Genomic DNA, 27179 nt, shown 5'->3' with positions numbered 1-27179 from the left:
GGAGGGGGCAGGATCAGAAAGTACCCACCCAGACACCCATATCCTAGTCCCAGACAAGGACTCTCCCATGACCCTTTGTAGGGTGCCATCATTCATCCAAGGCTCCTTCACAGGATGTCCGGGGACAGTGGCTGTCCCGGGTCATAAGGTGCTAGTCAGCCGACTGAACGGCTCTCTATGCAAGCTGCACGCCGCGGGTGGCCTCCTGCCCCAGCTGGGGGTAGCACCCCAGAAGACTGTTTCCTGCACTGAGCCAGGCAGTCCCTACTGGGTCACACATCTGAAGTGACCCCTCTGCTAAGGCCCAGGATAGGCTCTGAGGAAACCCAGTCAGTTGTGCCTCAACTCCACCCTTGGATATAGGGTGGGAACGAGCTATGGCAGACAAACATGAACAGTGGGGTCGAGTTGGGCCCAGAGCCCTTTCCTGAGGCAACGTAGCCGAGCTACACCTGGAGGGGGAGCGGCCTGGTTGGGGTAGGGGGATCAAGCAGGGCCAAGGTAGCTCATCCTAGACCTGCTCTGAAAAGAAGCCTCTGCCTCGGCACCCCAGGGCGTCTCACCGGCGAGGGGCCAGGACTGGACACTACCATCTGATATCCCGAGCGGCTCACAAGCACCCCACTCCCTAACACCCCTGACAGGGTCTGCGGGCGTGTGTTGCTGCGCTGTGAGAAGCCCAGGGGAAGCTGATTCGGTGGAGATGCCTTGACTGGCAGGTCACGCCACACCACGCCAAGCTGCCTCCGCATTTACTGGCAGTCGGGGTCACCGGAGGACACACCACTGCCCACATGCCCTCTGCACCGGACGCTGCTCTCAGCTCTAGGAGAGGGACACCAGTTGGGCCACACCCAACTGTAGCCTAGCCTTCCTGCGTGAGACCCTCTGGCTGGCGGGCCTGAGGGCACCCACGGGGTCCCATCTTCTTTCTCTCCCAGGCTGTTGGGTAATGCCAAACGCCCACTCTCTTAGCGTCTCCAGGGCAGGGCTTGTTCTGGCAGGGCTGGAGAGGTGGGATGAAGTGGGCAGCATTCCCAGTCAGGCAGGATCACCCTTCCACATGGGGTGAGGGCCAGCTGAGGACCTTCCCCCAGGACACCTGTGCCTGTCACAGCCCCTCTGCCAGCTCTTTCTCTGCCAGATTTCGGAGCACACGGCTGACTAGGGGTCACCAGGAGCGCCTCATGCTTTTCCAGTGGTGTTTTCCTTTCCTAGTCACTGCCGACATCATCTTCTGAGGCCAGCTCCTCCATGAAGCCCTTTCAGATGGCCCCACAGAAAGAGGCCTTTATCACTGGCGCCTGCTCATGATCCGATCTTTGCTCCCATCAAACGAGTGCCCCCTCTCCGCCTGCCCCGCCCACATGCCCACCGTGACCCCCAGGCCCTTGGTACCTGCCCCTCACAGCCAGCAGCAGCGGGCTCTGGCCATCCTCATTGCGGGCATTCACATCCGCACCCCTCTGCAGCAGCACGGAGACCGCCGCAGTATGGCCCCTCCGCGCAGCCACGTGCAGCGGGGTTTGACCGCTGTAGTCCTTCAGGTTCAGGTCTCCACCCTAGGGTGACACGGGGGCACACAACCTCAAAATAGGGATAGGGAGGGGCGGGTGAGCCACACGGAGGACTAGGAAGGATGAAGAGGGGCTGACAGTCACCCGCCCACTTCCAGCCAGGCCCCTGGGATGCATGCAGTGCCACTGTCCGGTGTGGCCAGGAGGGTCCCTGAGCAAGTGTTCCGACTGCGAGTTTTTTCCCTCAGTGGGGGCCTCACCAGCTCCGAAAAGGCCTGCAAAGTGTCCAGGTCACCAGCATGAGCTGCAGCCAGGGCCAGGCTGGGCATCAGGACATCCTTCATGGCATCAGCCTCCTAATGGGAGGGCAACAGCAGCATGGGCCCTGCTATGCGTTGAGGAATCTTCACAGGGTAGGAGCAGACATTGCTGGCAGCCCCTGACTGTGAGAGCCCCGCCTCCCCTCACGGTAGAGCAGTAGGGAAGGGCTCTGGCGGGAGCCCCCATGCCCACCCACAAGCCCACCTGCCCCCAAAGACCAGACCACCAGGCTACACCTGGCCCCCTCTCTCTGCTGGCAATGGACTGCCACTGAACCCCAAGATGTTTCATTTTCTGCCTCCACTGCAGACAGTCACAGTTGTTCCTTGAGAGAGCATGGGAAACGGGGCAGGACCCTACCCCCCCTACACACACACACACCAGCAGGGCCTGAGTGCTCAGGGAGAGCATTCCTGGAAGGGCTACTGCCCTAGCACTCAGTTGCCCAGGGGTGCCACTTTGCCCAGCGTCCATGCCGGCCTAATCACAGCTTCCGGCCAGCCTGGCCCTAGAGGGACCGGGAACATCATCATCATCATCATCACACAGCCACCCTAATGACAGGTGCCACCCCCAGCCAGCATGGAGCAATTAGCCAGCCGGCTCACCAGGCAGCTCTGCTGGGGCCACATGCTGGGGCCTCGGCTTCCCCACCCCCTCCAGGGTCTGAACACTTGAGTATGGAGGGCAGAGGGACAGACACTCGGAGGTTAAACCACATTCCAAGGTGCAGGTGTGTGGCCCGGGACCCTCAGCTCCATCTTGAAGAGACCCCATCACCCCTGACTATTCAGCAGCCAAGCCGGACGGTGCCCCCACCTTGCTTAGGCTCACCCCAGTCTGGGCCCAAGCCAGCACGGACTCGCCCTGAGAAGAGCAGCCCCCGATGATTGCCCTCGACACTTTTATCTCCACACAGCACATGGACCCTCCCTCCAAATCCTCACCACCCACCCACACCTCCTTTCTGGCCCTCCTTCTATGCCAGCACGGCAGTGGTAGTAGATGGATGGCGGGTCCTGACATCCGACCCGGGAGGGTGTTCAGGCCCACACACTGCAGCCAGTACCTGGCCGCCATTCAGACTGAGAAGCCATTCCACCCTGCAGCCCAGCATGCCATCCTGCAGCAAGGACCGGCGTTCATCCGTTGTGGGCAGCGTCATCTCCCCACGAAGATCCTTGGCCAGAAGCTAGGAAAGAAGGACATGGAGGCTGGTGGGTTTAGCACACCCAGGACCAGGGAGTCCAGACCCGCTGGGAGCACCCAGATGGCAGAGCAGGGAGATGGGCCTGCCCAGGGCTGACACTCCACCTGTGCGTTCTGCCCATGCAAGGGCTGAGTGTGACCCACAGGCTCCACAGAAGGCTAATGCTGCCCTCCCTCCTACAAGCTCCAGGGCTCTGGGTTTCCTAAGACCTCAGCCAGGGGCTGGCAGCCCTGAGTGAGTCCCACCTGAGGGAAGGGAAGCAGGGCAGGGTGACAGAGGCTGAGCAGGAGGGTGCTGAACTGAGAACCCAAGGCTCCACAGAAAAAGATAAGGGCGTGCTGAACTGAGTCAGCACCGGCTCTATCGTCCACTTCCAAAACAGAGGCACAAATACTCCTGCGGCCTTCTCAGGAGCCAGCAGGCGCGGCTGAGAACAGAAGGGCTCCAACGGCACACGCACCTTCTTCCTGTCGTCCAGGCTCAGCTCTGGCTGGCCCAGCACATAGGACAGTTTGGCCAGGGCAGCCTCTGAAGTCATGTCGAAGCCTGAGACAATGCCAGCTCCTGCCATGGCCTGTGGGAGGGACAGACAAGCCAGAAAAGGTGGCTGGCTCAGGGACGTCCCCAGCAAAGGGGAAACAGAACCCAGACACACTCCGTCTTCCCGGGCCCATCCTCCACCCCTACCATGCCAGATGCATAGTCCGAAGTCACTGCCCCCTGAAGGCAATGGGTGCAGTTGACAATGATCAGGCCCTGCTCAGCTGCCATCCGCAGCTCCTGCAGGAGGTCTGGCTTGGTGGGCCCATTCCCAGAGCCGAAGGTCTCCATCACCACACCCTTCAGTGGGGGCTGCAGGAAGGTCCGGACCTGTGCAGGTGGGACACAGATTGGGGGAGCGCCAGCTGGCCCGAGCAGCAGGGCTTATCCTAGGCTTCCCAGTTGTCTGCCTTCCCTCTCAAGGTAGCCTGGTTCTCTTTGACCGCGGGACAGCTAAGCCTGGATATTCCCCTACCCCTCCAGTGTTAGCCTGGAGAAGCCGGGCTTCCGAAACTTGGAGGCCCGCAGACGGGGCCCTGCCCAGACTGCCACAGCCTGGACAGCTGCATTCAAGGACAGAGGACAGCTCTCTCGTAACAGATAAGGGAGGCACCACAGTCACGGCAGGACCAGACAGCCCTGAGTGAGAGGCTGCGGATAGGCGGCAGGGGAGGGCCCACCAAGCTGACAGGAAAAGGCAGAGAGAGATGCAGCAGCAGGTGAGGCGGAAGGAGTACAACAGGCCAGCCTGAGCTACACACTAAGACCCGCCTAAAAAGAAAACAGGACCAGGAGAAGGCAGAGCCCTGGGGCCACTCCCAACCAGCCTCAGAGCGACGTGCTACGTGTGGCACCAGGTGTTCACAGGCGTCATCAGGTGTGTACACAAACAAGCCCACACTCAGCTTAGGTGCTCAGCTTTGTGCCTTCAAGCGGAGCCCAACTGAGGGGGAAAGGCTGCCCATATGGGCATGCCACCTTTTTTCCCCCCATACCTTGTCCAGAGAAAGGCCTGGGACAGAGGGAAGTGAGACCATAGCATCAGAGAGCCCTGTGGGGCATGAGGGCACGGGAGCCATAGAGAGCAGTGCAGGGCAGCAGGTTCTGAGGTTTCCCTACCAGAGAGGCAGGAATCCCAGGGTAGAGGCGCAGAAGGCCCACGTCACGCTCCATGCTGCTGTGAACCACCAGATGGTCCTTCCCGCTGGCCTTCCTCACCAGCTCGCGATTGACTGAGGACAGAGGCCGAGTGTGAAAGCTGCACAGGCCACGAGCAGCTGAGGCCCCAACCCACCTCCAGTCTTTCATGTCCACCCTCTTGCCCATCCTCCCCCAGGAACCAAATCCCCAGTCTCCTCAGGCCGGTGCCAGGTTCCACAGCAAGCCCATGTTAGGAGAAAGATCAACAGCCCGGCAGTGGTGACAAGGGTGATGGGGCAGAGGGCTGGGGATCACGGCTGACAGGTGAGGGAGAAGGAAAATTCGAAACCAAGTCTGACTGAAGGAAAGTGTGTGGGATGGAGACAGCATTGCAGGCAAAGGGACTGGAGGGTGCAAAGGCTGGAGCAGCAGTCTGCTGGTTCCACATCGTCCAGGAGCATCGTCTGATCAGATGGCCTAGTTTGTTGCTCTCTGGCTGGGTGCTGGGGACCTTCTATGCCCACTGCCCATCTGGTAAATTAATTGATCTTCTCAACCCACGCCTTCAAAGAAAGAAAGCCTCTATCTAATTTATCCCCAAATTCTGGGCCTAGCAATGCCTATCATCCCACACACACATCCAGGCTGGGTAGTGGCAGAATCTCAGGCCAGAGGAAGGCAGAGAGGGGTGGGAATTTGGGGTCAGCCTTCCTCAAGCAGAGTCATGCCAGGGACCTTGCAGAGGAGAACCTTGTCATCAGACCAAAGGCCACTGTGAGGTTACACCCAGGCGCCAACCACATGGGCAGGGACAAGCATGGTGGGCTATCCCTTGAACTTCTTGAATCCTTGGCACCCAGAAGCCTCCAGCCCAACAGAGGATGCTGGTGACTTTCCTGTACTAAAAGCCCTAGGAGATCTTCTAGCCCCTCCTGGGAAAACTGAATCCTGGAGGTAGGAATGGTCTCATTTGAGGTGCTATGCACATAAGCCAGGCACAGAGCCAGGACAGGAGCACAGAGCTAGGCACCTCCTCCAAGACTGCCCACCCTGCCATCTTCCTAGCCCTGTGCTGGACACACAAACTCAGGAGGTCTGGCTGCTGTGTGTGCCAGCGAAGTCACATGTGATAAGCCACTAGATAATATTGTGGACACACACTGAAGGGCGAGGCATGTGGGGTGGGAGCAGGAGAGAAAAAGTAGGGTCCATATCGGCTGCCCACCCCGCCAGCGACAGCATCCATCAGCTGACACAATGGCCCTGTGAGATGTCCTTTAATTTAGAGACGAGCATCTCAGCTGGGCAGACAGATAAGGCTGGGGGGCGGGGGGGAAGTTACTGCCACCAGAAGAGTTATGGCTGCAGAAGGGGGCTGCACAGAGACAAAGGACCACTCCATGGTCAGCCACCCTCCTGATGAGCCGCGAAGTCTTTCCTCAGAATCTTTCCGTCCTCCCCTCGGGGCCTCTGGGGACACAGAGGGAAGGCAGCAGTGGCTAAGCCTTCAATGGCCCCTGCTGTGTTCTACTGAGAGCCTGACCTGGTAGTCTACTCTACCCTCGGCTTTAGGGTCTAAGGTGGGCCTGCTGCTTCTGGGAGGCAGGTGGCTCCAGGGGACAGGGAAGGGCACCGAGTTTGACGGCTGTGTACCACAGGTATAGCATAAGACCACAAGCTGTGGGAAAGACCGAGGGGCCCTTTGCTGCAGAGTGGTTCCCTCCCTCAGTTCCTCTGTTCTGGTGGGCTGGGAGGCCTGCCCTGCAGAGGCAGAGCTGAAGGAAGGAACTAGGACTAAGGAGGGGGGGGGGGAGATCATAAAGATACACAGGAATGGGCAGGGCCAGCAAGACCTAGCTGTCCCCAGCGCAGCGTGTCCCTGTGCCAGGGCAGAGCACACTGAGCCGCTGAAGTCTGTATCTTGTCCAGCACCAAGGATGGTCCCCCAACCCCCGCACCTCCCTGACAGTAAACGCAGAGCAGTCAGTGGCAGCCTGTGAGAGGCCCGCGCCCCATAGCATCATCAGAGTTCTGTCCTGTGGATGGCTGGCAGGAGGCAGGCGCATGCTCTGCAGGAGCCCCACTGCCCCTCCCCAGGGCCCTATCGGCCACACCCTGAGCAGAACCCGTACTTCTCCACACAAGATGCCAGAACCGGCCGGGCAGCCTGACAACAGCAAGAGGGCGGGTGCAGGTTCCCACACACCCACACAGACAGGATGGTGGATCAGGATCCTGGGCCGGGACTCGGGCAAGCCGCAGCTCTGGGCTAGGGAAGCAGTCCTGGGCTGGGCTTGCAGGCCAGGTGTCCCAGGGTGGCGGAGACTTTTAGGATCAGGGTGACGGCTTCTCTGCCCACAGGAGAAGCTCCAATCCAGAGCCCAGATAAGGAGTGACTCAGGCTTAGAGAGCTGAGCTTGCCCTCCCTAAGCCACTAATGCCACCACGCGCGAATAGCTGGACCCACAAGCGCCAAGAGCGCAGGCTCTTCCAGCAAGGCTTCAACAGGTCCAGGCCCCGGTAACAAGTGGACCTCTGAACACCAGAGTCCCTGGTGTCCGGGCCTGGAGTTTCTCACTGCCTAGAAGATTCTGGGGTGAGTGGCAGGAAAGGGAGGCCCAGGATGAGCTGAGCCCCTGGAGTTCTGCCTAGGAGGGGAAGGGGGTGGTTAGGAAGTAGCCCTGCCTTCTCTGGAGGTTCTACTCCTCCTGAATCTGGAACAGCTTCTGATGCCCAGGAAGACTACCAAGAACAGACACCTGCAGGTCCCAGCAATGCTGTGTCCCACCCACAGGACCTGCTGTGCCCAGGCAGAAGCACGGTGTGGGTGAGGGCTGCCTCCACCCTCCGGAGAGCCACCCTGTCAGACAAGAAGAGCTGCTTTGGCCCTAGAGGAGCAGCCCAACCTAACCACGCCCATGGAAGCCCAGCCCTTCCAGAGCCTTCCCAGGACAGGCCCTAGAATTCCAAAGGCGGAAGGGCAGGGACCAGAACCTGGGCAGCCTCTCAGTTATCAGGCAGTGAGCTGGGCTCAAGGAAGCAGTGAGCAGAGGGCAGTGAGCAGCAGCCAGTACAAACCTCCTCTGCAGCTGGATAGGGCAGGCCAGAGAAGGACCTGGGGTGACAGTTGTCCTGAGTTCAGAGAGACACAGGCTCATAGAAGGATATGTATCCATGGTGAAAAGCTGGGGACCACTAGAGTCAAGGCCTGAGTGGCATTGGAAGCCACCCTACACTTAGGGTAAGGAGTGGCTAAGCCTTTACGAAAGCTCTGGAACCAGGACCCTCAGGAACGCCTACAAGCCATGTTATATGACAAAAAAGCTAGATTCTAAGAAGGACTGATGTATATTGCAGAGCCACGGGCTGCCTCAGAGAAGAACTTCTTCAGGGGGGGCGGTCACGTGGTGGGACAGAATCCCCAAGAGCCAGCTCCCACCCCACCCCTCCCCTCCCCCCGCTCTGAGCCTATGCTCACAGTGGAGGTCACCTCCACACAAGCTCCCTTCTCGCTCTCGGGTCCTCTTACTTGTTACATCTGCACCCACCGTGGCCAGAGGGGGCAGGTTGGGGGAGCAGAAGGCTGCAAACCTCCGAGCGTCCACCTTGGTTGTCCGATTGCCCCGAAAGAGCTGGTTCTGGAAGAACAGGCAGACCTGTGGAGAACAAGGCAACAGCTCAGAGCTGGCTCCTGGCCCCCTCTCCCAAACCCAACATCAACAAGCAAACCTCCAAGGTGAGCAGCAAGCACGTGACCTTGCTGCCAGTACCGCCCAGGGAAGACTGAGGCGCTCTGGGCCCTGAATGCACAGAGGCTGCAGGAGGACACACAGCCAGCTTCTCCACTGGGCCTGGTGATTTCAGCCCCCATGGTCAAGGAGCCAGTGACGCCAGGACTCCCTTGAGGTGATGGGAGGTTGGGGGACCACCTTTCACCTGCCTGCTGCTCTTCCATAGTTCCCAACCCTAACCTCGCCAATCTCCAGGGAAATGCCAAAGACGAAGCAGCTCTTGGCCTTGTCCGTGAAGGACAGGCCTGTCCTGTCTTCCTGTTCTCCTAGGTGACACAAGGAGCCCTTGTGGAGGGACACAGCAGGCTCCAGGCTCAGGGTGGACGCAGCCCATTTTCATGGACTTCTGCATGCCTATATAACACACGTGTGCAATATTTACAACAGAAGACCTGGTGGAGGGGGGAAGCGTTCCTTCCATGGTTTTGTCAACTCCAGGTTTTTCACAGTTGTGTTATTTGTAAAGGGAGGAAACAAATGTTTTCAAGACTGTTCCGACCCCTGGCCTAGGGGTCCCAATGCGTGCCATGACCACAAGGTCCCGGGCATTCACCTGGGTGGCAGCCTCCACCCAGGCCGCTCATGCAGCCGGGCCAGATACCTCAGGGATGATGTATTGGCCTGCCATGAGCAGGGCCCCCAGCAGGTTCTCACGGCCGTCGTTCCACAGCGCATGGATGGGCACCTGGGGAGAGGCCAGAGGGGTGGCTGAGGCCTGGGAACCCAGGACACACTGAGCTTCCAGCTCTAGGCAAACCCGTCAGAGCCAGCCAGGGAGAGGAGATGAGGCGGGCTTGGGCTGGAGAGTGGCATATGGGGGTGCTTAGCCCACTCCCGAGGCTGTCAGCCGTGGACGTTCCTTCTGACAATGTCAGCCTGCACCGGGGCATCTTGACCCCTTCATCTGGGTCCCTCCAAAGCTAAGTAACCAGTAGGCACCCAGTCCAGTCTTGGCCCGCCCACATGGCTGCAGAGTCCAGCCCCTTCACTACTGCAAGAGCTGTGGGCCAGGCAGGGCATGCAGGGTGGAAGGCCTTTCTGAGGCGGGCGGGGAAGTCTGGCTTGTGCCCCTAGATATGCCACAGACAGTGCCTAGAGCAGCTGAGCAGTGCCCGAGAGGACACAAGTGGATACGCAGAGGCCAGGGTCTTTAAGAGGATTGCCTGGAGAGTGGTCAGCTGGGAGTGGCCAGCGCAGCGTCTCTGGAGGGAGGCTCCTCCCTTGGAGTGTGAGTATGGAAGAACCTATGGACACTGAGCCTCAGTTTCCCCCTGGGAACAATGAGGGCTAGGGATGATTTGCCACAGGCCTCCCCAGAGTGGGCTATTGTACCATGTGATTCTCTGGGAAATAGGAGAGGCCGAGCCAGGGCAACTGAGCCACTACTGCCAACACTACCTGGCACTCTGGCAAGAGGGTTTCCAATGGGGAACAGCTGAGCCACCACTCCCACCTGCTGGGGTGTCCCCAGGTTGTGCCAAAAGGGACCCAGATGCTGGTAGAGGCCTTGGCCTCTGCCCCAGGGTGAGGGTTCTGAAAGGCTTGGGTAGCAACAGGAACCCCAAGCCAGACTTCACTCAAATAGAGTCGTTTACCACAGCATTCCATTGGCTTTGGTTGGGGGGGTGCACTAGACTAGGGCCAGAGGAGGAGATGCCATATGTGAGGTTTGCTATGGACAACATCAGAGAGAGAGAGAGAAACACGAGGGGGATGAGGGAGGCTCCCCGGAAACTGTTCTCTGTGCATCTACCATGACGAGCCTTGGTGGTGGCAGTGACCAGCAGACATGAAGCCCCGTAAAGAGAAGAGGAGAGAAAGAAAGCCCTGCGCGGCACAGCTGTAGGGGGCTAGGCTCTGGGTACCCTTAATGGACAGGACTTCCAGGAGCCCGAGGGCCTCCCGCCTCTGGAATCGGTAGGAGCTCATGGAGCAGAGAGTGAAATGGCCTGGCATGGCTGCCACTTAAAGTGTCCACACACCCTAACTGACAGCACATGGCAGGCATGGTGTCAGAAGCAGCTGCTGAGCAAGAAGCCTGGGCCTGGCCCAGACCTGTGGCCCCCAGAGCTCTCCGAGTCCAAGGACTGAGAGCTGCAGCACACGGTACCTGGGCTCCGGTGAGGACGACCGGCTTCTGCAGGTTTTCCAGCATGAAGGAAAGCACTGAGGCGGCGAAGGCCATGGTGTCCGTGCCGTGGACGACCACGAAGCCCTGGTACTGTGTGTAATGTCTCTGTTGGAAAGGATGACCTCAGGGCACGCCAGGTCTCTCCACCACAGGCCTTCTCCCGGGAACACTGCAGGCTGGTGACTCCTCACAGGCCATGGGAAAGGAGAAGCCTGGGGTGCTGGTAGAGGTCTTGGCCTGGCACCAATCCATCCCCCCCGCAGGCCCCCTCTGGAAGGCCAGCCTCTGCCTGGAGACCCACTTGTAGCTTGCTTCAAAGAATGAGGGAATGTGGGTCCCAGGGACTCTACAGAGTGCTAGGAACAGCTCCCCAGACCTCCAGCTGGTGCCTCTCAGGTGCAAAGTGGCCACGGTGGACACTCTAACCATCACTTCCTGGTGGCAGGCTGGCCAAAGTTATGGCTGCCAAGACAAGAGTTGGGAGGCCTAAGAAGCTCTGCGGGTGTCAGAACCTCCTGACCCATTGAAAGACCAAAGGAGCTAGGCAGTCTCGTGGAGCCGTGTGCCCTCTGCTGGCCGGATGAGGTACAGCTGCTTAGCGTCCCTGTTATGAAGAGCACCAGGCAGGGCCCTAAAAAAGCCTTCATGAGGCTAAGATGCGACTTACCCTTCTTAACGACAGAGTAATACCATCTGGACCTAGCCTAGAGACCCTTCCTCACAAGTGAGAAAGACTTCCCTGGGCCACCACAACATAGCCCGAGAGTGCCCACTAATGGCCGGGCTCCTGAACCGGGCAGCTCAGAGTTGGCAGTAGGAGCCTCTGGACCCTATCCAGGGTGGCAGAGGCTTCTTAAGGAGGCAAGTAAGAAGAGCTGTGGCTGGGCCTGCTCCTGAAAACTCGGTCTGGGATCATGGGAGAAGAGGAAAGCTGAAGGAGATGGCTCCACGGTAAAGCAGCCCTTGATGCTACAACTACCAGTACCAAAGACTGCGACGGAGGTTTGGGTGCAGAATCTACTGAGAGGCACCTCTAAGATTGGGATTTGGGGGGATCAGACCCACAAAGTCAGTCAGCCCCCACATACCCCACCAAAGTGCTAACTGGATCAGGCCAACTGTCTGAGCAACCAGTGTCTACCCGTATGACAGAAAGGGCCTCAGACTGTGCGCAGTGCCAGAGGCCCGGGACCCAGCCTTTTCCTGAGGCTGCCATGTAGGTTACTGCCAGGTCCCAGGAAGACAATGGCTACCACAAGCCCATAGTTATTCCCTTGCCCAGTGGTCTGCAGGAGCCCTGCCCTGCCCTCCAGTACCACCCACATCCAGCCCCTTCTGAACCTTGCCCTTCCCATACCCCAGTTCCTCCTATACTCCTGCCTCTCCACATCCAGCCCCTTCCACAACAACTCCCTCAGGACCTGCCGCCCACAGCCATAGTCCCACCTTCAGGGCCGCACCATCCTTCTGCTCCCCCCCCCCAACTCCACAGCCCCGCCCATGGCTCATAGCCCTGTCAGGCCCACATTCTGCCCTGCCCACACTCCCACCCTCTACCTCTATGGTTTGGGCAATCTGAACCCACTCAGTGATGGTCATGTCACTGGAGTCGAAGAGTGGCTGGCACTCCAGCACCGTGTAGATGATCCTCTGGTCAGGGCTGGCCGGGCTGCAGGAGGCAGAATCTGTCTCCCATTCTGCCTTTTTCCTGATCCAAAGACCCCACCTCCATTGCCCTCTCCAGCTAGGGTGTGGGCGGGGCTGCGGCGTCTTCGGAGGGGCTGTGGCGTGGGCGGGGGCTGTGGTGCAGGTGGGGCTTTATGTGGGCGGGGCTGTGGCATCCGGGGTGGGACTGGGGTGTGGGCGGGGCTGTGGCATCCTGGGAGCGGCTGTGGAGTGGGTAGGGTTGTGGCACCTAGGGCAGGGCTGGCAGGTGGGCGGAACAGTGGCACCTAGGAAGGGTTGGGATGCTGGCATCTTGGGAGGTGGGATGTGGGTGGGGCTGCACCTAGCAGGGGCTCAGAGGTGAAAGGGGCTGTGTGGTAAGCGTGGGTGGCTAGTCCAGCCCCCCTTCCACCTGGAATTCCAGGATTAGAGACTGCATGCATCATCAAGAGGCAGACCAGCTGGCCTCTCCACTACACTCCCTACACCAGCTCAGAGAGAGGTGAAGACCAGCTCAGGTGGAGCAGGAATCTACCTCACCACCGAGGGCATAGGGCAGCTGGGACAGGGAGGATGCACGAGACAGCCATGCCGAGGACGGAGAGGCCATCTGGGTGAGGCCAGCCTCTCTTGATGGGCTTAGTACCTAAACAGGGGTGTCCTCAGCGTGCTTGCTGCAGGCTTCCTCCACTCCCGCCCTTTCGGGCTCAGGAGCGGGGAGGAGAGGAGGAAAAGTCCCTGGCATGCTGCAGTGTGCATGCCCACCTCCAGTAGAAGGTGAAGGCCCACGCCCATGAACTCAAGAGGTGTCAAGAGCTGCCTCATGCAAATGGCTCACATGGAGGTCCCAGGACACGGGCGGCTGCACCCTCCCGCTCTCTCAGCCCCAGGAGAGCTGCACATCACCGGAGCCCGGAAGAGTATGTACTCACGGCAGCACCAGCGTATCCTCGGGCAGGCGGTGGGCCCGGGCATATTCTTCATCATGGAACATGTGAAGAGTCCTCAGGACCGCAGCCAGGCCTCTCCCAGGCACCAGCACTGCAGGCAGAGTCCAAGCGAAGTGTGGGCGTCAGACCAGGGCCGTAGCAAACTCCCCCAGGCAAACACCCTTCCCTGCTTCCTGGGTATCCAGCTCTGGACTCGGTCAGGGACCAGGCTTCAGCTGGGCCAGACAAGACTCTTACAGATGTCACGGGCCAAGGGCTGAGCCACAGCTGCCACTAAGACCCCTGGGAATGTAGGCAACAGTTTCATCGCTTGGGCATCTTCCTCTGGAGCTGACTCCTGAGTGAATCCTAATCTTAAACCTAGCCAGTCCCAGAAGCTCCCAACACCTGTTCTGCCTCTGCTTGTATCAAATGTGTCTGGACACCCCATCAAAAGGGGTCCGTGGGGCCAGGTCCTCTCCGGCTTCGACTCAGAGTCTGGCAGAGGCTCCCAGAAACCAGGACTGAAGTCGCAGCCGTTGCCCTCTGTTAGTTCTGTGACCTTGGGCAGATTGGGTAACCTCCTCAGACACAGAGCCTCCCCACAGGCCTGGTGCCTGGGCACAACAGCAAAGACAAAAAGGTCCCCAAGAGAGGCGCCTGAGCAGTGGCGTGTCGGTCCCAGGCGCCACCTGGTCACAGCCCAACCTCTGCTGGCTGGACCCCATCCTGTCGCTGTATCACTGTTCCCAGGACCACGGTCCTCCCACAGCCTGATCATTTCTCAGCACTGGACGGTCACAGTGCGCCTGCTGCCTGGGGTCTGCAGCCAAGCCCCTACTACGGGGCTCGGTCTCACTTGCTGCAGGGACCCTCGTCCACCAGGCTCATTCCCAACCACTGCCCTAGACCCCATCTTCAAGGCCAGGCCCCCTCTGCCTCTTCTCTGAGCACGCCTGCAGTCCCTTTGCCGTGAGACCCCGTGCTTACAGGTGCTGCTGGGGGGACATGGGCAACTCTGGGGGGGTCTGGGGAGGAGCCCCTATCTCTGGCTAGGAGAGTGGGCCTAGCAGGCTTTCCTTTCCCACACACCACGCCTGAACCAAGCTGCCAGTCACTTACCCAGAACGTGCAGCTGGCGCCGAGGGGCATCAAGGTGAGGGCTCGGCCCTGCAGCACCCCCTGAAGCAGCCTGCAGACCTGCTGGCCTCAGAGAAATACCTGCCTCAGACCAGGCCTGACGCTTGCCTCAGCCTGACACCACCAGCCATGGTAAACACAGAGCCTACCACCGACCGGGGCCTACCTTCCCTGGGTATACTCTTGGAGACCTTTACATCCTATTTCTTGGCGTGAGTCTAAGGACAGAGCCACCTGAGCTCTGCAGCCGGCCCTCCCCTGCCAGCCCCTCCTATGGTAACGTCACTCCCGTCTCCCCTACCCAGCTAGCCTGCAGCTCTGGCTGCCAGCCCCTTGCTGCTGCTGGCTAGATCTAGTTCCTGAGAACATGGTCCCAAGTAAAGCACAGGTCAGTTGTGCTTCTTTGCCTCCCAGGTGCAGGTCAGGAGCCCTGCAGAACTGGAGCCGACGAGGCTGTTCTCCACCACTGCCATGTCCCCAGGTTCATTGGGCATCTCCCTATCTCTACACACCCCCTGGCTTGGCACGGAGTCCCTTTAACTTCTTGGCTGTAGTTTGCTGCTGCTGTTGTCTGCTGCTGTGGCTGTCTCTTACAGAATGTTTTGTGGACAGAGCTCAGAAAACAGATGAACCCTGTGTCAGCCCCATGGGCCTCCAGAGCCACCCTCATTGTGAGGGGGACATCAGCCTCCACACTCAGGAGCCACCCAAGTCACCAAATATGCTAGTCCAGGAACCTGTGACATTTGTCTTTTGTGACAAGTTTCTGGAGGATGATTGCATCAGATAGCCAGAGAGGGAGAGAAGACGCTGGATTGCCAGGCGGCTCTAAAGGCCATCACCTGTGGGTGGCACACATAGAGAGGAGGCCGTCCAACGGAGGTGCTGTCTCATTACAGGCAGGAGGAATGTGGCCCCAAACCAAGGACCCTGGCAACGAGCAGAAGTTGGAGGAGGCAGGGAGAATTTTCCTCTGTTAAGGCCTTGAGACTTTAAACTGTGCCCCCAGAAAGAGGGGCGGATCCCCGAGGCTTTCAATGCAGATTTGCTGGCAACCTCAGGACACTGAGATCACCACTCAGTGCCACCATGGACAGCAGGTGGTACTGGAATGCCACAGACACTCGGCAGTTCCGCTTGAGGGAAGGGGAAGGGGGGGGGCACTTAGGCCATTATGGATGTGTTTGTCTCAGGCAAGGCTCTTCTGTCTACAGCTGGACTATTGCCTCTGACCATGGACAATGGCCCCTGGGGACACAAGGCACCCTGTGGTGGGGTAATCATGGGCTGGACCGAGAGGGTACAGGCCCTGGGAGCCCCACCCTGAAGGAGGGCACCTGGGAAGCATTAAAACCAGACAAAAGAAAGCTAAACTCTCCTATGATTTTCTTTCTGGGGAGAAACTAAAAATCTTGTTATCCTGAGACAAGACCTCAGAAACAGAGTGTGACAGAACCAGCCAAGGAAGGCAGGAGCTGAGCTGCCAGAAAGACCATGTTTCCAGGCTCCACGACAGTGTTTCAAGTTAGAGTTTGTGATTTCCTTCAGTGTTCCAACACTGGCTTTCATTCCCAGTTCTGAATTTGTAAGCTGCATTCTTTTCCCACGGAGGCCATAACCCTGGAATGCTGAGCCCCGCCCCCCACACACACACACCTGGGACCTCCTGGTGGCCTGTACACCTGCCACACTGAACACCATCCCACCTGCCCTGACTCTACAGCTGGGGCCAACTGTGACCACCGGGCAGGGGGCAAGCCTTGGCTACCCTGCGCAGACGTTTAACTCCCCTGTGGTAGGCAGCAGGCGAGAAGTACCCTAGCTAGCACAGGAAGCCCTTGGGTGCCCAGATGCCACTGAACACGTGGCCACAGGCTTGCAGTCACTGGACACACAGTTTCTGACTTGTGATGTCTCCACAGCACCCTGAAAGGGGTGGTAGAGAGCTAGCCACACGGTGTTGGGCACTGTTTACCAGCAGACACACGAGCTGTTCTAACAGCGTCAAAATAAACAGCTTCTCTGTTGCGGAAGCGGCCACTCCCACCCACCAGGGGCCAGGACCCGCACAAGCAGGGCCAAGCTGGTTAATCATTCATGCCGTGGGGCCATCCAGGGCAGGCAGGGCCTGCAGCCCACAGTTCAGCAACCCCCACAGCAGGGCACACAGACGCCTGAGCCCCAGGCTCCAGGCTTACGTGTTACCCAGCTCCCCTTGCCCTGGGTTCTGCCTCATTCTGGGAAACCCATTTCCTTTATAGAAAGCAAAGGTGCCCATTCACACCTGTGTATCCGAACCAGGGACACACCCGAGGCAGGCCCAAGGCTCCAAGGCATAGCACTGGAGGCTCATTCATGCAGTCAGATCCCCCTCCGGGGGCATCAAAGGCCAGACCTCTTTTCTAGTTCCCCCTTGTCCCCTGATGACTAAGCCCAAGGCTCCCTAAAGTTGTTCTAAAGAGGGAAAAGGTCGGTAGCTGCAAGCCTTGGAGAGTCCCGTGAAGGCTGTGGGGTCCCATGAAGACCTGGGATGGGTTTTGCCCAGGGAGCAGAGCCCTCAGATAGTGCCCTGGGTGCTGCCTGCCCTTCCACCAGTGTCTGAAGACTGCTGCCTCCCTGAGCTCTTCGGGGGAGTGTCTGCCCTGAGGAAGGGGCTTCTAAAGCAGGGCAGATGCCTGCTGGTCTCCATCTCTTCCCAGGGCTTGCTCACCCCAGAGCATGGAGCAGGCACCTAAGGGTCCTGGATGACCTCTACCCATCTGAAAACCCACATCCCACTGTACCTAGGTGTTGGGCATCAAAGTATTTCCTTTGCTGACCCATCCTGCCCTTGCAGCCTCTTAGAGAAGCGTAACACACAGGGGAACATCCAGGGGGAGGGGGCACAGTGTCGCCACAGGTGGGACTGTGGTCAGAGTCCATTTGTCCCTAAGCTTGTGTTCAAGAAGACTGAAACTGCCCATGTGTCAAGCCTAGAGGGGACTCTAAGCAATAAGCAGTGGGGCCAGTCCCTGCTCTGGGCAGTTCTGAAGCCTCCCCACTAAGCCAAGCCATGTGCTGGCTCCTCTCTCCTTCCCTCCACACGGCTGCTCCTGGTCTGGCCACACTTCCTCCTCACTCCTGCAGCCACTCCTTTCGCAAAGGCACCTCTCAGAGCAGCCCCAACTCGGCCCAACACCGTACCCTGGGGCCCACTGGAAGGAACTGACCCTCTAGGGTTCAGCTCCCTGATGGGTGTCATTGCTTTGTCCATCACTCCAGTAAGGGCCAGGCAAATTGGCCATGGCCTCACATGCTAGTGGGGTGTCCTCAAGGACGTCCCAACCCAAGGCGGCAGGATGTGGCAGAGGACAGTCTTCCTAACCCTGGTGCCCAACCTCCTTGAAGACAGCCCAGCTTGGCCCTTAGCTTGGGAGAGAGAGCTAAGGGTTCTCTGCAAGGAGAGAGCAAGCAAGCAGCTCTGCCCGATGCTATGCTAGTCTCTACCGCAAAGGAAGCAAGCACACCCTAAGGCTTTCACAGGCTTGAGGGTGTGGAATGTTCCAAGCATCCTTCCAGGCGCCCCGGGCACAGAACAGAGCATTCGTCCCAGTTCCCTCCTCTGTCCTTGTGTCCCGTGGCTTCAGGGCCATTTCAGGGCAGGAAGAGCTATCCATGCCCCTCACCCCTTCCAGGGAGCCCGAGCTTCCGACTTCCAGTCACTGGAGCTGCCTACCGGAGGAGAAGGAGGGGTCCAGTCTCCCCTTGCAAGATAGAGCCCTAGAGTTCCCAGTGGCCCGCCCAGAGGCCCTTCTACCTAGGGCATGGGAACACTGACTCACCTCCGCCCTCACTCCGCATGCCAATGGTGCCGCCAGTGTAGATGGCCAGCAGCCTCCGTACAGGTCCAGTAGCACGCGCCATGCCTGGGACAGCGGTCTTCTCAGTGGGGACAGAGCCAAAGGGAAAGCAAGACCGGGAAGCGGTGGAGCCTGCAGGGTGGGGCTTACTGGAGGCTGGGGCTCCTTTGGTTGGTGAAAGCTGAAAATCCGAGGTAGGCTGGACTTAGGGGTGGGGGAGGAGTCGCCTTCGAAGTACAGAGCGGGACACTTGCGGACCGCCGGGTGGGGGGGGGGGGAAGGTCTGTCTGGATAGGGCTGAGCCCATGGTGGGTGGGGCCTCACGAAAGGGGCGGGTTTTCTGGGTTTGCCTTACCTAACTCAGAGGCCAAGGACCTCTGAAAACCCAGTCAGGGTCACTCTCCTATCCCAGCAGGCCTTGCAACTCTGGGGTCCCAGCATTGCATTCTAGACCCTCTACACACAATCCTTGAGTTTCTCAAGGCCAGGGTGAGCTAGCGAGTTTTCCAGGAGACTGGCACTCACTTGTGATCTAGAGGTACCAGGAGGCAGGGAGCTGCAGGGGCAGGCTCCCAAGAGCCTGATGCAAACAGCACCCCCTACTATGCTCCTGAACTTGGAGCAGACCCAACCCGTCAGAGGGAAGTGAGCACCACCCCCAGGAATGTCCCCTCCAGACCGCCTTAGGCAAAGGTGAGGCTATCTCAGACCTTGGTCTGTGTTCTCCTGCCTTTGACCACTTGCTGGGAGCTCAGAGGTCCAGAGGCTGAGAGTTCAAGATCCATGTCTGGCTCGGAGCAGGCCGTCACTGCTGATCTCCCAGCTCAGAAGTTAGGGCCACACAGGCTCCAGGGTGACTCAACTGTCACAGCCGACACGGCTGTTCTGCTCTCGTTTCTCTGTGTCCATTTGCTGCTGAGGCATTCTCTGGCTTGGTCACACATCTTTAAGTTCCTGTTCTGGACACACAACTCTTGTCCTTCTTGAGTTTGCCTTCAAGTGACAAGACAGCAATGGATAACATGCTACAGCAGGGACAGCGGCAGCTGTAAACAAGAGTATGCAAGGAAGACGGTAATGTTTCCACCGGTGGCCAAGGTCTCCGTGAAGAGTCAGGGCAGAACACAGCAGAGGACAGAGGCGCCAGGCAGGGGGAGCAGGTACCCATGGCTAAGGCTAGAGCAACATCGGCTGGTTGTTGTCACCTCGACACAAGCCAGAGCCATTTGGGAAGAGGGCTGAGAAAACTCGGGCAGCCAAGGACCCTGTGTTAGTTAATTCTCTGTCACTGTGAAAAACACTCAAGGAAGTCACCTTAAGGAGGAGGTATTTGTCTGGGCTCACGGTTTCCGAGGGCTCAGTCAGTGCTCAGCGAGCTGTTACTTCTAAGCCTGTGATAAGGCCAAACACCACAACAAGGAACATTATGGGTGCAAGCTGCTCTAATCCTGCCAGCCCAGAAGGGGAGAGGCCCGGGGGCACAGCAAAGTGTGTGTGTTTTACTTTTGTCTTCTGTAGTACTAGGGAACATGCTATGTACATACTAAATGCGCTCTCTACCGCGGAGCCACACCTGTACCCCACCCCTTCTCCCAAGCCCATCCAGCTGTGAACTCACAAATGGAGTCATCGATTCTACAGATCAGTGTCCTCAGGACCAGTCACCTCTCAAATGCCCACCTCTGAACACTTGCATCGCAGACTCAGCTCTGGGCCCTGCCCTCCTCACTCCGCTCTGCCCCGCCCGCTTTGGTTTTGCCCTTACTTCTCCAGAGCGCAGTAATCAAACTGCAGCCCTCGACCTAGCAGCACTACCCAGTGCTTGTGAAAACAGCAGGAGCCAGAACCCACTCTGGGCCTCTCGGCTCAGAGACTCCTGGGGGGCCCAACAACCCGCACCATGGCACACCCTCCAGAGGCCACTGACACAAACCGAGATGAAGAGCCACTGTTTGAGCCTAGGGGACAGCAGACGATGGTGTTAGGAAACGTAGGAATGTTGGGAAACGTGCGTCTGTGAAGGTTACACGCGGGTTCACAAATCACGCCATGAGATCGGTTCCACGTGGGAGGCTTATTAGGGGAAGAGGGAAAGGGAAAGAGAAAGGGGGGGCACCCCAGAGAGAGAGAGGGCAAGAGAGGGACCACGTGTCAGGGTGGGCCCTTTAAGTCAGGAGGTAACCACGCCCTCCAGGTGTGGTCACCTGGCTGGCTGACGACACATGACAGGTTGCTGGGCAACCCAGAAGCAGCTTGTGTTCCAAAATACTAACATTCCTCCCTTTTTCTATAATTAAAAATGGGGATCTTGGGCTGCCTTTTATAAGGTAAGTTAAAGTATATAAATTTAGGCTCATTGGAAGCAGCTCTTGGTTGTCATGCAAGAGGTTGAGAGAGAGAGAAGAATTATAGCAACAAAATGGTCAGATTGTAAGGTCAAGAGTAAGGGAAGCCTCTGCCCTGGAAAATTTAGGGTAGAGGGTTGTCAACAGAGAGAATTGCCAGCCATGCAAGGCAACAGGTAGGAACTGGGGAACGCTGGGAGAACCTGGAGCCGCTTGTCCTGGTCCTGAAGCACACCACTTCAGCCTTTTGTTAACAAGTGAATAATGGGAGTAGATTCTCTCCTGGCTACTTCCTGCTGACACTGGGGGGGCTGTAGGGAGGTCAAAAGGCTGAAATGTTGGCCAAGTCCAGGAAGAATAGGCTGCTTTGATGCTGTCCCAGGTCTGCAAGAACACCCATGGCTGGGAGGGAAGGTGCAGGTCCAGCTTGTTGGAAGTCTGTGAGGTCAGAGCTGAACACCTGCAGCTGCTTTGGCGCTGTTGTGGCTATAGGAAACATCTGTGTCTGGCAGGACACTGAAACACATATATAGGCAAAAGATAAAGTTGAGTAGGGAGAAAATCCTGTAGGAATACATCGAAAGGTTTGGATCGATGAGGCTTGTACATGGGAACCTCTGTCTACCTGGGGACCTTTATTTACCCAGTCACTGGCAATATTTAAAGAAGGCTTTGTTTTCGATCTGTCATTGAGGTGAGGTTTGGTTACAGAAGCGTGTAAACTTAGAGGCCCTGGTGCCAGCTGGCACTAGGTATAGAAACCTGAAATTCTCCAGCCTGTCTGGAGGGACGGGCATCTGAGCATCTTCCACTGGGGGCAGAGAAGTAGAGGAACCATGTGAGAGAGGGACCTTCCCATGAGCGAGCGAGCGTGTGTGCAAGCAAGGTGGGGGAAGGAACCTGTAGAGGGGGTGTACCACCCAGGGGAGAGTGTGGCCCGAAAATGAAAGTCAGCATAGAGGGTCAAACCTAGACAATTAAGGCTATGGCTGGGGGGGGGGGTCCCTCCATCTCAAAAGATAGTAGGAAGTTGCCAGAGCTCTGTGGTCAAGCTTCCCCTACCAAGAGAGGCGTTTATGCTGAGAAAATGGAGTGAACTCACCAATCTAGTGGCTGGTCAATAAGGAGAACTCACCAATCCAGCCAGTGGTTGCATGCAGTAAATAGCAGTCTGGTAGCCAGGAAAGGAAGTCCCAAAACCAGGGAAAAGGGAGGAGTCCTACCTTTTGAGATAGGCAATAAGTGCAGTACTTATCTGGAGTCCAGTTGTCCTGAGAGGTAGATTTAGGTGGACTTTCTACAGCTTACAAGAATTACTTTTAAGGTTTAAGAAGGAGATAAAACTTTAGACATGTTAGTATCACAATTGTACTGTGCATTGAGAAAAAGGCAGTAGACATACATATGTGTTAACAGCATAAGTACTTTTTAAGGTGAACTCTGAAAAGGCAAAAGCCTTTTATGAAGTAAAAGGGAAACTCACTTGATTTTAACTTTAGTGTAAGCATAGACTTTATGGAGGCTTACAATCTTGAGCTTAGGACCATAATAGTGGCATAGTGGTATAGTGGAATGTTTTTGTATCAGAGTCATATTAATAAATTAGAGCCCTATTAATAAAGATCAAAGCTCTGGACAGTCAATACAACAGTAGCATAACAACAGTAGCATAACAGGAAGAAATATTAAGCCTTTTTATTTACTTAAGATACCTTAAATCACCTTAGACCTTGTAACCTTTATAACTTGCATTTACCAACCTTAAAACATTTTTCTTTAGAACCCTCAAGTATTTATAAATTGCATTACCAACCTTAAGATTATCTTTTTAATTTATGTGCCTTGGTGTTTCGCCTGCATGTATGTCTATGTGAGGGTGTCAGTCAGAGTCCCTGGAAGTGGAGTTACAGACAGTTGTGAGTGCCATATGGGTGCTGAGAATTGAACCCGGGTCATCTGGGAGAGCAGCTACCCCTCCAGCCCCCAACTCTGACAAACACCGTAGTTCAAAGCATCTCCTTGGGAAGCCAACCAGGAGCCGTCCCACCGCAGAACAAATCTGTAGCTCTAGGAAGTGCTTTACTCGAAGCTCTCAGCAGCAGCAGCAGAGCCCACCAAAAGCTGCTCCAGGTTCACAGTCAGGTCTCTGCTGCTTCTTCACCTTTTAAAAAAGCGTTCTGTGCAGGAGGCGCTGCAGGCCCAGAGGCGCTACAGGCTGGCTACCACTGCCCACACTATCCAGCCAGCAGCTCTTTGTTCTCAGGCTGCTTCCACACGAACAGTAATCAGCAGTCCACTTCCAGAGCTATTGCTGTCCGGAAACTCCCACAGTGCCTTGCCTGGGGACCCCTACCCACCCCAGGGGAAGCAGGTGAGCAGGGAGAAGCACAGGGGCCTCCTGCGCAGGGCAGACCACTGTCCACAGGAAGCCCTGAGAACAGCCTCCACCAAGCACAGGTAAGGTCCTCCAAGCTGTGCTGTGTCTCCAGCCTTCCATTGTGGCAGCCTCTGTGGTGACTGCCTAGAGCCAAGTCTGTGTGGATCCTACAGGAATCTGCTCCATGGAGCCTTGAATTGATGCTGAAGCAGACAAGTGCTGTCTTACTGGGCGGGGGAGGAGCAGAGGCACACAGACGATGAGGAAGCATGAATACAACGCAGGCTGATGGGGGCCTGGGCAGGGCTGCAAGTACAAGAGAAGAGGCATGGGGAAGAGAAGGCAGGAAGCCTCGGGGCCCAGGGACACCTGAGCACCCTCAACTGAAGGTCTGACAGGGAGGAGAAATGGCAAAGGACAGCAGGTTCCCAGCTCTGCAGCCCAGAAGGTGGCTCAGCCCACACTTAGGCAGTGTGAGGGAGGCACAGGTCTGTAGAGGGAGGTGCTCTCACACAGGGATGGCCCACTCAGCAGGAGAGGGGAGTGGGTGGGCTGGGCCCACTGACTCAGTGGAGCCCACCCCCTGTGGCACGGGTACTCTGAGATGCTGCATGCTGGCGGTATGCAGCCATTGGTTCAAGGGGTCAGCCGTGGGCTCCAGCGTTCCCTGAAGGCCAGTGCCCCTGGGAGCCTTCAGCAGTCCCAGAGAACACAGCAGCTGGGACTCCTGTTGAGCGACCCAGCACCCCCCCCCAAATCTCTGCATCTGTGAATCCCAGCGTGGCAGCAGCCGCAGCCTGCAGCAGCCCCACAGATCCCGGACCCACAGCAGCAGCAGCAGCAGCAGAACCCAGCAATTCTAGGGGAATGGGGGCGTTCCAGCACCCACACACCACTCAGCAAGGCAGAGAACTCCCCAGCAGCAGTCTACAAAAGACATTCTCATGGGAAAAAAAAAGCTTCAGCCCCCACACAAACACTAGCGAGGACTTACAAACCAAAGTGAAAATGCTGAAGTTACGAAGTTTCCAGAAGAAAACAAAGAAGGGCTTGTTTGCAGCGGGTTGTCCTAGTGAGTCGACACCAGGCACCAGCTACAAAAATTCAGACTCCACAAAGCAAACCATCAAAAACACCAGGCTTCTCCTCTGTAAAAACACCACAAGGCCTGGGCTGCACACTGAGGTGGAGGCCAGCTTGGGCTACATGGAGAGAGCCTACTCCAAATTTTAAAAACAAACAATAACAAAACATATTAAAAATAATGAGGCCAAAAGAAAGGAAGTGGGAGGGCTGGGGCTGGAGAAAAGCTCTGTGGTCAAGAGCACTGGCTGCTCAGGGAGGGCCGGGGGTCAGTTCCCAGCACCCATGTCAGGGATCTCACAACCATCTATAGCTCCAGCTCCAAGGAACCCATGAGCACTGGGTACATATGGTGTCCCTGCACACGCGTGCACACACACACACACACACACACACACACAAGTCTATAAAATAGTTAGCCATCTATAAAACTTAATTCAGAGTACACTAAAGATCTGGACACAGGATTTACGCTGAAGAGGCCCTTAGGAGAACACAGAAGAACACAACATGACGAGGGGCTTAGAGTTTATGTCCAGTCTGGGTGTGACACCGAAAGCATCAACAAAAAGCAGCCAGAGGAGAAAGGTGGCTTACCCAGTGCAGGGCAGGTGTGCAGAGGCTCTGTCTGCTAAGGCGTGGCCACACCTGGGTGTCCAGACACACAGACTCTAAAATGTCACCAAAATGTCAGATAGCTGGACTTAACGCCAGATGCCTCCAAGTGTGACACACATGGTCCCCAAGCGCGCAGAATAGGGCTCAGCAGCACTGACCATTACTGAATCGCCAGGACCCAAGTTCCAGCACCGGAACCCACGCAGTCACGGGAGAAGAGAACTGAGCCCATCTGTGCACTGTGGCACACACACCCAAGAAGACGATGCCTCACACCCAACCGCACCCCAGGGCAGGACTGTAAAACAATAAAAGCAGAGAGACCAAAAACAAAGAAAAGGAAATAAAGTGTGGGGAACCCGGACACCCTGAACCGCTGGCAGCCGCCAGGGAGACGGCTGGTCCACAGCTGGAGCCAGGGCGTGGCCACCGCCAGGGCTGGAGGGAGAAGCGCCCCCTGTGCGCCCTGGACATGGGAAAGAGGGAGAGCCTGCCACAGTTGGAACTCCTAGGACAGAGTTCAGAGAATCAAGGCAGTCACAGAGAAACATGAGGCCCGGCTCCAGAGACACCCAAGTGCGCTGGAGATCGAAGGCGCAGTGAAGAGTGCAGCATGGATTAATGCCACCACACAGGACTTCGCCGAGGGAGTTTGCTCCCTGTGCTCTGTTGCCGCACAGAGATACTGTATTCAAGGCTCCATCGTGGACGCAGAGACCTGGCCCTCCCAGGGTACCAGGCCTCGAGCTTTCCAGTCTCAGGGACGTCAGTTTTTCTTTTTTATAAACTGTCCACTCTCAGGTGTTCTGTCACAGCGGCACAAATGGGTTCGTGTGCCAGCAGAGTGAAACACTAGACAGAAGAGGGAGAGTCGATTGCCAGGCTGGGAGACGGAGGGTGAGGGGTGTTAAATGCGTTCAGGGTTTCAAATAAAGGTCCTGGGGCTGAAGAGACAGCTCAGGGGGAGAAGGCTTGATGCCTGAGGACGGATCTCAGCACCTGTGTGAAAGCCGGGCGTGGCAACAGGGCCTGTCACCTCCCTTAGGGAAAGACGGGGTCTGGGGCCTCGCTGGACAAGTCTAGCCACAACGCTGAGCTTCATGTCCACTGTCTCAACACAGCAGAGGAAGATGCCCAGTGACAACCTCCATATACACATGTACAGACAAGGGCACTCACACACACACGAAAACACACATCCATGTTCGTGTACGCTACTGAACTATACATTTACTAACTCTAGTCAGGCTGGGGGATAGCTTGGCCAGTAAGGTACTTTGAGCCAGGACCTGAGTTCAGTCCCCAGTCAACGCAAAATAAAAGCCAAGCTAAGCGCCCGAAGCTAAGGCAGGCAGCCCTGGGGTTCGCTGCCCCTCGGCCCAGCCAACCAGGCCAGTTCAGAACAGCGAGGGACCGTGTCTCAAGAAAGCTGGCCGGCTCCCGGTGACACCGGAGACTGTTTTCCAGCACCACAGCCACACACATGCACACAAGCATGCGTGTGCACCTTCACACACATACATGTACCTGCATACACACACGACACATATCCATGTACCAGCATATTCACAACCCCACACGCATGCATGTGTGTGTTCATACACATACCTGTGTTCAAACACATATATGTACCTACGTGCACACAAACACAAACAGGTGTGGGCGCTGGCTGAGGACCACACTCACAGGCAATGAATGCACTCACGCGGAGCCCCAGCCACCCCACGCTGAGGCTCAGGTCTCTTTGGACACACTGCAGCTGGAAGAATTGGCTGGTGGGAACCATGTACCATGGGATCTCCTGAGAAGCTGCCTGCAGGCAAGGAGGCACCGGTAGGCACAGCCACCTCCTGCAGACAAGGACACACACACAAACACACACACACACACACACATATACACACCGTGAGCACAGCCACCCTCCTGCAGACAAGGACACACACACACACACACACCGTGAGCACAGCCACCCTCCTGCAGACAAGGACACACACACACACACACCGTGAGCACAGCCACCCTCCTGCGGGGCCCTCTGCTGGAATGCTGGGAGAGAATGGTGGGCTCCAGCTCTGTCAGGATGTGGGCAGCAGAAGACTGGCCCTGAGCTGGCAGAGTGCCACAACACCCAGGGAGGTGGTGGCTTTTGATGACCTTAAACTACCTCTGCTCCATGACCCAGTGACCCCACAACTGTCCAGGAGAAATGCAAGTGTGTCCGCAGAGACTTGCTCTTAGCAGTTGTGCTCGTGATAGACAGAAAGTAGGAGGAGTCCAAGCGCCCATCTGGAGGAGCTGGGTGGAGACACGGGCACGCTTATGCAATGGGCTACAGAAAAACAAACACTGGCTTGCACAATAACACGATATACCTAAAAACCCTCCTGTTCAGGGGAAGCAGCTTGGCCCTGTGGTGCAGCGGCAGGAGCTGCCTCGTGCGGACTCCCACGTGTCTATTAACTCATCTCAGCACGGGCCGGGGCCACACAGGTCTGAGGCACTCGAGCACCCAGGGAGCGCTCTGTTGCCAGTT

The 27179-nt window shown here is 57.2% G+C and overlaps 1 protein-coding gene across 5 annotated transcripts in view; it reads right to left on the bottom strand.

Annotated features, from left to right (window-relative positions):
• Aspg (asparaginase) overlaps positions 1-26527 on the bottom strand; it is a 29105-nt gene extending 2578 nt beyond the window's left edge. Inside the window, exons 1-14 of one of the 5 annotated variants that reach the window (XM_060388251.1) lie at positions 18934-26522; positions 18374-18404; positions 18206-18289; positions 13248-13356; positions 12208-12319; positions 10630-10755; positions 9121-9204; positions 8258-8384; positions 4708-4820; positions 3736-3918; positions 3509-3622; positions 2908-3030; positions 1778-1873; positions 1399-1562 (exon numbers count right to left, since the gene is read on the bottom strand). In XM_060388251.1, the coding sequence (XP_060244234.1) occupies positions 1399-1562; positions 1778-1873; positions 2908-3030; positions 3509-3622; positions 3736-3918; positions 4708-4820; positions 8258-8384; positions 9121-9204; positions 10630-10755; positions 12208-12319; positions 13248-13356; positions 18206-18289; positions 18374-18404; positions 18934-19008 (1541 nt within the window). In that variant the 5' untranslated portion in view covers positions 19009-26522. Of the gene's footprint in view, positions 1-1398; positions 1563-1777; positions 1874-2907; positions 3031-3508; positions 3623-3735; positions 3919-4707; positions 4821-8257; positions 8385-9120; positions 9205-10629; positions 10756-12207; positions 12320-13247; positions 13357-14366; positions 18096-18205; positions 18405-18933 lie in introns of those variants that run through there. The other 4 variants (XM_060388252.1, XM_060388250.1, XM_060388249.1 and 1 more) reach the window with 4 other exon arrangements.
• Between the last annotated feature and the right edge of the window lie 652 nt (positions 26528-27179).

Source organism: Meriones unguiculatus, chromosome 7 (assembly GCF_030254825.1).
Source record: "Meriones unguiculatus strain TT.TT164.6M chromosome 7, Bangor_MerUng_6.1, whole genome shotgun sequence".
In the NCBI taxonomy this organism is placed as follows: domain Eukaryota; kingdom Metazoa; phylum Chordata; class Mammalia; order Rodentia; family Muridae; genus Meriones; species Meriones unguiculatus.
This window is presented reverse-complemented; position numbering and strand designations above follow the sequence as displayed.